At 33.3% G+C, this 8,962-nt stretch overlaps 2 protein-coding genes across 2 annotated transcripts; one reads left to right on the top strand and one right to left on the bottom strand.

Moving 5' to 3' along the window:
- Positions 52-4,639, top strand: LOC104769940 (transcription repressor KAN1). The gene is made up of 6 exons (XM_010494266.2): positions 52-1,215; positions 1,338-1,414; positions 2,298-2,343; positions 3,196-3,343; positions 3,907-4,015; positions 4,103-4,639. Exons 1-6 carry the CDS (start codon positions 435-437, stop codon positions 4,202-4,204), a joined length of 1,263 nt encoding a protein of 420 aa, XP_010492568.1. The 5' UTR covers positions 52-434; the 3' UTR covers positions 4,205-4,639.
- On the bottom strand, positions 4,689-6,120 carry LOC104769939. Its single transcript, XM_010494265.2, has 3 exons — positions 5,600-6,120; positions 5,169-5,406; positions 4,689-5,069 (listed from the first exon to the last, which is right to left on the bottom strand). Exons 1-3 carry the CDS (start codon positions 5,972-5,974, stop codon positions 4,912-4,914), a joined length of 771 nt encoding a protein of 256 aa, XP_010492567.1. The 5' UTR covers positions 5,975-6,120; the 3' UTR covers positions 4,689-4,911.

Raw genomic sequence — 8,962 nt, 5'->3', positions numbered from 1 at the left:
CTCTCTCTCTCTCTCTCTCTCTCTCTCTCTCTCTCTCTCTCTCCTTCTTTTTCTCTCTCTGCGTCTTACTTTGAGCATGTTTGTTTCTTCAAGAAGATCATTTACTCAACTTCTCTCTCTCTTCTCCTAGCTCCTCTTCAAAGCTTCTCTTTAACTTCATCCTTCTCTCACTTTCTCCTTTCTTTTTGAGATATAGAGAGAGAGAACAAAAAAAAAATCAAATCTTTCAGACACCCTTTTGACTTCTTTGCCCAAAGAATCCCTCTGCTTTTTTTTTTCCTTAGAGAAATTCATTTTAAATTCCGAAGCAAAACCCTCAAGATAACAAAAAAAAAAAAACAAAAAAGACATCATCATTATCATCTTCATCATCACCATCAACTTCAGTGGCAGCTATAGCAAGAGAGGTTTCTTATAAGGTTTGTGTAATAATTATGTCCATGGAAGGAGTTTTTCTAGAGAAACCAAAATCAAACACAACAACAACTACAACTACTCTCCCTGATCTATCTCTCCACATCAGTCTCCCAGATATTCATCATCATCATCATCAGTATCATCACAATGAATCTTCCAAAGAATCTTCTAGAAGATCGTCCCAACAGGACAACAACCGATCATCGAACTTTGAACTCTCTTTGTCTCATCATAACCACCCAACCGCAAGAATCTTCCATTGTCCTGATCGAAGAAACCTTAATCTTCCTCATCATCAGCAGCATTACAACAACCCTATCATCAATGGTGGAAGTCTTCTTCATCAAAGGGTCGATGAATCCGAGATTAATAATCTCCACCGTCCGATTAGAGGCATCCCGGTCTATCACAACCGTTCATTCCCTTTCCACAACCAAACCTCTCCTTCTTCTTCTTTGCCTTCTCTTGGAGGAGGAGGAGGAGGAGACTTGGATCAAATCTCAATCTTAAACTCATCTTCAGGCTATAACAACGCTTACCGTTCATTACAATCTTCCCCTAGGCTTAAGGGTGTTCCTTTGCATCATCATCATCATCATAATCACTATGGAATCGTTGGATCCTCAGATTCCTCTTCTCCTCATCATCATAACCATCACCATCATCATGGGATGATCAGATCAAGATTCTTGCCTAAGATGCCGACAAAACGGAGCATGAGAGCTCCGAGGATGCGTTGGACTAGTAGCCTTCACGCTCGGTTTGTTCACGCTGTTGAGCTCCTAGGAGGCCATGAAAGTACGTATTTATATATACACACACACACATTCCTATCATAATCGCATTCTAAAGATCCTTCCCTTTTTCTTCATTTTCTTCTCAAATTTTTGTTTTTTCTCTTCTTGTTCTTGTGATTTTAGGAGCAACACCGAAGTCGGTTCTTGAGCTCATGGATGTAAAGGACTTAACTTTAGCTCATGTAAAGAGCCATTTGCAGGTACAATTAACACTCTAGCTACTTGATATTCATTTTGTTAATTTTGGTTTGTCACTCATTTTCTTATTGGTTCATTTCCCCTCTAACGAGTCTAATCGTCGAGTTAGTTCTTTACCAATCAAGATTATATAATTAGGGATATTTCATAGTTTTCATCACCACCATATATATCACTGTCTTCTCCTTGGCGTAGCACAAAAACATCTGAATCAAGAAACAAGATTTTTTTTTGGTACTTATAAGCTAGCAATGAATAATGCTTCAATTCTAATGTCTTACTTTTATTTTCTTGTTTTGTCTTTGCTTTAAGTTTAGTCATTTTTTTTGGAAGAGATGGCACAATTGCCAAGAAAATTGAAGCAGTTGAATGAATTTAAAGAGAGAAAAGAGAGAGTAGTTATAGCTTTAAGAGACTGAAACCTTTCAGAGAAATATTAAACAATTGAGAGAATTGAGATGATAGAAGTTATCTGGATTTTATTTTTGTTTTTATTTTATATTTTAATTAGGAATAGGGGACAAAAGTAGTCATCATTACTCAATGATAATAATACTACAATCTTTCTATTACTCAACCTTCTTTCAGACATCAACCTCGTGGTCTTAAAATTATAAATAAATAATTTAAATATACGAACACCAGTTCCAAGACAAACCCAGAAACCATACATATGTACTACATTATATTATTTCTTTAATTATTTAAAAGTTCATATGTGTCTGCATATATGTCTCCAGTCTTGTCATCTGTTTACAAAAATAATCTAATTAGTTTATCAGGATCTTTTGTCCGATTTTATTTTCGTTTTCCTCTATAATTTATAACTTGATGGTTTATTCTTTGTTTAGAGTTCTCGTGCCTTATATTTCTTTTTTTTGGCAGATGTATCGAACTGTTAAGACCACTAACAAGCCTGCTGCTTCATCAGGTACGTATTATTCCTTTACACTCACACTCGCTCAGATCTATAATGTCAATGCATATTCACATTTCTTTAGGAAAGCTTTTTATCAGCTTTATATATGCTAAAGAGATGGTACTGGATTATAATAAGAAAGATACACACAATAAAGCTTAGGATTCGCCAACAAAATATAATCACTATAGTACATTTGTTGACTATAATGTGTCTGCTATAGAATTCTCAATCAGAATTTTAATTAGTGATTAGACATTTGTATATATATACATATAGTAATATAGTAACGTTAAACTATTTCTATTATTTTACTATTTGATTCTACTATTTAGTTCCACTATTTCTACTATTCCCTTTTCCCAAAATAATAAAAAACAAACCCTAAGATATTGGTCAAGCTCAAGGCTGTATCTTTCCTTTGATTGAAAACCCTAAAGTTTAGTGGTCAAAGTTCAAAGCAAACCAAACAAACATTCATCCATAATATTGATATTCTCTAAGAAAACAAAACAAATCTATTAAATCAATTAATCATATCCAATTCAAGGTTCATGAATAAAAGTGCTACAAGAAATATCACTTCTTTATATATATATGGATTTTTCTTAAAAACATATCATTCATTTGTTCAAATTATTATTATATGGCACAACTTTCGAGTCTTTTAAATTATTATTTTTGGGACATATATTAGATTGTAGTCCAGCAAAATGCTGAAAAACATTTATAGAAAAGTAATTTCTTCACTGCATTGTCTTTTACCAAAAGCTTACAATAATTGTTTAATTTTAAATAAGAACCCTTATATGGTAAAAAGAATTGAGACGGGACTTGATAAAAAAAGTTAAAATAAATTTTCAGATGGGTCAGGAGAAGAAGAAATGGGCATAAATGGAAACGAAGTCCATCATCAATCATCGACGGATCAAAGGGCACAATCTGACGATACTTCTCTTCATCAAGAAATTGACATTTCTTCCACACAACCTCGTTGGAGTAACTCTTCACGGTACGTTTACGTATTATTATAATCTTACAATATATACAAACAAACATGTATTACACACACGATATGTACGTATATAAACTTTAGGTACGAATTACGATTAACTATTTGATGTAAGGTTTAGGGTTCTCTCACCTAATGGCTCCTACTTCCTACCAAGTTCATATAACAATTTTTGGTTTATCCCATACTTATCTCTATAATTTCATCTAGCAGAAATAGTTTTATTGGACGATATTTTCCGTTTTGTTTTCGTTTCGATATAAGGGAACCAATTAAAGTTGTGCTTTCTGTTACAATGAGATGGAAGGTTTAGGATTTAAGGCTTTATGGCTGATGACCATGTGATTATATGTAATTATTAGGTTGTTCAGGTTCTAATTAGGTTACATATCTAGAACATGATGATGTTGTTCCTATGCGTGACATGTAGATTGTGGGATCATTTAGTTTTTTTTTGTTTTTAAATTTGAGAAGAATACAACAATTATTAATTGTTAATTACCGATATAGTTAGGAAAATAATTTCCTAAATTTGTGTTTTCTTTTCTCAAATCATATAATAGAGAGACATGGCCATTAAGTAATAACTGCTCAAGCGACATGGATACATTGATCAGAACTTCATCAACATCAATGATCTCTCATCATCAAAGATCCAGCCTTCAAAATCAGGTTCTCATTATTCTCATATATAGCTATTGTTTTTCTTAGGGGTTTTCTATTCTTTTAATCTAAAAAAAAAAGAGGTTAACTTGGCAGGAGCAAAGGTCGAATGATCAAGCAAAGAGGTGTGGAGATCTTAGTTGTAACAATCCAAGTTTGGAGTTCACATTAGGCAGACCAGATTGGCACGATAAATGACTTTCTTGATCCATTTGGATTTTAATATATATTGGTTTTTTTTAATCTCTATCTCTCTATATATATACTCCGAAACATGAATGCAATATATAGCGTTGTGATGATGAAACTCTCAACGTAAAAGAAGAACACGTAAAGAGCCAAACTGCTCAAGAGTGTTGGTTTTTTGCAGAGAGAGGAGGATATCACTACAAAAGAGGAAGATATTTGGAGATTCTTCTTCTCAAGGTTCCATTGATGATTTGATTATAAAAGTGGATGATCAATGTATGAGGCTTTTTTTGTTTTTGTTTTCTAGACCTGTTGATCTGGTGTGATCATAAGTTATATAATTGGAAAGATCATCAAAATTTGGTGAAAGTTTCAATTTTTTTTTGTTGAAAGCCTCTAGCTGGGTTAGAGGGTTTCAAGTATCTATGGGTCTTTTTTCTTTTGCAGCTGAAATGTCAGAGAGAGTGAGAGATCTAAGTTGAGATTTCATATGTATACTGACATATATCATTCTTAAGTACATAAACACAAAAAATGTATTGAGTACACACTATCCAAAATCCGAAGACATTGATCACAAATTTTGAAAGATTCGTCTGGTTCTCTGTTTTCTTCACAATAAACTCAGTAGATAAGGTTTTATATCAAGCTTCCATTAACAACAAACTCAGACCAAAACTCGTGGTTTATTTACAAACACTGGTAGAGACGGACTCTCAGTTGGATGATTCAATGTTTACCTCCCGGTCTTGGTGCTGATGACGACTGGCACTGTTACCAGAAATAGCTGATCCCACCACCGAAACCGATTGCTTCGCCAAGCGTAAGCTTCCTCGTGTTCCCAACCACACAGTATAGAAAAACCCAATCCAACCTGATCCAATGCCAAATCCATTTCATTCTTCAGTACATAAAGGAATGTCATTTCAAGATTCAAAAAAAAAACAGAATCAGAGCAGAGTATATAACCAACCTGAAGCTATCAAGACGGAAACAACAGCAGAAACTGTAGCGGTAGAGATGACAAACGCAGCAATGGATAAAGCTCCGATGTAAACACCAGTCAAGCAGAGAAAGAAGAGTGCCAAGAAGCCACCAGCAACAGCAAGTGATATCAGAAGAGAAATGATGATAGCATTGGCTGTTGCAGCTACAAAGAAGAGCGTGAACACAACCAAAGCCATTGTTGTAAGAAGAACTATAGTTCCCACCTACACCAATATTAACTAACTAATCAGCACAGCCTAAGATAGACTCAAATGGGTTCACTAAAGTACCAAACTTTTCAACAATGGTTACAGAATCAAGACGAATTAGGGCACAAAATCTTAAACTTACCTCAGGAATCGAAATCGAATTAGGTTCAAAATCAAATCAGTCATTGGAATCAAGAATCAAACTTACAGTGATGACAAGCAGAGCACGAAGCGAGCTGCCTTTACGAGTCCAGAGAAGGATCTCGCGTCCTGTTCTTGCAGAAGCTTCACGAAGCTTCGGACCATTTTCAGCGACGGAGTTCTTTAAACGTTCAAGAAACGAAGACGACGACGCATCACCACCGCCGGTTTTCGAATCCGGAAACAGAATCGAACCGATCGTAAGACAAACCAATGAGTAGAGACTCTTCAAATCCTCATCGTCTTTTTCCTTCTCCACAAAGTCCGGTTTACGATGATAACCATTCTTCGTTCCTCCGTTGACGATTTCACCGACATCATCGCCACCGACAACGCCGGCGTAGGTTTTGTTCTCCGTCTCGTCGTCGTGATCTTGCGCCATTCTTGGAAAACTAGAAACTACCCACCAGTTGTTTAGATCGGATTTAGGAAACTTACAAGGAACAAAAAAAAGTTTGGGAATTTTAATAGATTAATGGGCGGACAAAACAGCTGTTTAGTTTGTGTTTCAGGACATGTGTAGCACCACCGACGTGGCTTTAAATCCCTGTTAACCGTACTAGTAGATAGAGATGTACGTGAAATCAACGCGCTCTACACATGCGTGTGGCCCTGAGTTTTTTCTTTTTTCCATTTTTGTTGTATAATTTGGGCTTTTAAGGCTTTTTCTAATAATGACCCATCTACTTTGGACCGGCCTCTTAACCGAATAAGACAAGGTCATTTTGAAAACTATAGTTATATTTTGAAAAATAATAAGTATTTTTAATGAAACCTACAATTATCATATAAAGTTGGATTTTGAAAGTTAGCCATTAACAAGATTTTGACATGTGTCAAGTTATCAATCATAGATTTTGACATGTGTAAAAGTTAATATTTAATAGAAGAATTTGAAAAAAATAAAATATTTTGTTTTAGAAAATATTAATAATGTGAAAAGATAATTATCAAAAATTAAAGAATTTATAAAAAAAACAAAGTTTTTAAAAATAATTATAAGGAGATAATATAATATATATATATATATATATATATTTTTTCATAAAATTTGAAATATTATGTACTTATTTTTAATTTTGCGTTATTAATTCTACAAAAAAATATAGAAGAAGGATTAAAGAAAATATACAATTAATTATTAATTCTAAATTTTGTAAATACTCACTTCTATATAAACATAAATCGTCTCATATGTAAATAATTTATTCAAAAACACTGCTTTCAACTTTGTTTAATTAGGAAATTTTTTTAATGTATAATTTTTTTTTATTTTTTTAAACCAAAATTTTCTCTTACTTTCTCCTTTTTCAGTTGGTAATAGGTAAGATTAATATGTTGACCCAAAAAAAAGATTAATATATGTGTCTTCTTGTCTAAATACTGTATTTTAAAATTTATTGTAGTATTTTTAGATTGTTTTATTTAATTTATATTTATATCTTTGAATTATTTGGGATTCATATAATTCCATGCTTATAATTTTCTATTGTTTCTTTAATTATGTCAAATTAATTTTCTTCTAATTTCTCAACTTTGATTGGTTGGTCATAAACCCTTATTTTTTTTGCAAACATAATTGTTATCATTATTCATTCAATCCCAAAGAGAAATAACGAGTAGAAGTTCATCAACCTAATGGATTGATAAAATATGTTAATCAAACACAAGCTTACAACAAACATAGATAGATAGATTGGGAAAACAGGGAGATAACAAGTAGAAGCTCATCAACCTAATGGATCGATAAAATAAGCTAATCAAACACAAGCTTACAACAAACATAGATAGATAGATTGGAAAAACATAAATCATTGTTGATAGATCCATAGAAGCTCAAAGACTCTGACACCTTGGTTTCCGGAAATGTTTAAAAGAATTGATTTGGCCACATATGTCACCAAAATGCACATATTTTTTTGGTTAAGGATCCTGAGAGAACTTCATGATGGGTGACCTTCCTGGAGTTGATTGTCAGAACTGTGCGAGTGAGGATAAAACACAGGAAAAAATCATTTGTTGATTTGTAAGATGAGTAAATCAGTTTTTAAAGCCTCTCAAACGTAACAAACCGGCCATCGAATATGGGTGGGTCCACAGGCCGAAAATAGATGTATGACCCACGTAGGAAGGTGGGCCCATGGACTGAGAGTAGACATGGGCTCACTAAGCTAGGTGGCGGTTGAGGTGTTACAGAGACAGTGGCTACATAATGGTGTGTCAAAGACACTTTCACGAATACATTGGGAAATTTAACATTAGTTACTATCAAAAGATTTTGTGACGTTAGAAAAAGGTTTTTACTTTCATTGGTTGTCGGAGCAAGCCATTTTGAGATTACAAAAAGACGTGAACATTTTTTTCCACACAGGAGGAGGGCAGAGCCGAGGTTCTCTCTATGGTTGAGAAGGTTGGACAGAAGGTAATCTCTCCAAGGGAGGAAGGTGGAGGAGGTTAGACGCAAGGTTATCTCCCCAAGGGTGGAAGGGAGAGCCAAGGTTCTCTCCATGGTAGAGGAGGTTGGACGCAAAGGTTCTCTCTATAAGGGATGAGGGCAGAGCCGATGTTTTCTCCATGGTGGTCATACATTATTGTGATAATACATCATTGATTAGTATATTATGTAATATACTTTTTATTCAAAATATTTTTTGAGCCAACAATTTTAGTAATTAAAAAAACTATACAGAAGTGAAAGTAAAATAGTTGGCTTAATGTGTTCATATAGACATTTTCTAGGTGGTGATAAAGAATACATTTGTAACATAGAGTATATTTAGGAGTAAAAATATACACTTTTAATAGTAACATACATAAAAGATTTGTAAATAAATATAAATCAGTGTATTATAACAAAAATAAAATTTATAAATAACATACAAAAAAGTTTAATATATTTTTTGTTAAATTTAATTTAATCTATGAAAATTTAAACCCGCACATCGGGCGGATCCTCATCTAGTACTAAATAAAAGTAGGAGCTATAAGCTTCTAAGACTGTCCACCTAGGATTTTAAACATCCAATAGGAATTTGACATGTCACTAATTAACATTTTTTAAATTTCCAGAATTTTCTATATTAAGAATTATTTTAAACAACCTATCAGGGTTTGACATGTCATTCATTAACATTTTCTAAATTTCCAGAATTTTAAATTTATGGAAATAAAAGAACTATGTATAAACGTCCCACATCGGCTAGAAGTTTTTTCAACAATGGTTCATAACCAGTATAAATAAAATTAATATGCTTCCAACAACGAATGAACATGAAAGCTTGATTTATCAGGCGTCCAAGTTTAAAAATTTTATTCGGTTTGATCCAAATTTTTATTTGATCAAATTAAAACTTTAAAAAGTTTCAAAAAA

Source organism: Camelina sativa, chromosome 20 (assembly GCF_000633955.1).
Source record: "Camelina sativa cultivar DH55 chromosome 20, Cs, whole genome shotgun sequence".
Classification (NCBI taxonomy): Eukaryota; Viridiplantae; Streptophyta; class Magnoliopsida; order Brassicales; family Brassicaceae; genus Camelina; species Camelina sativa.
The sequence above is the reverse complement of the archived record's forward strand: the minus strand, read 5'-3'. Positions and strand labels throughout refer to the sequence as shown.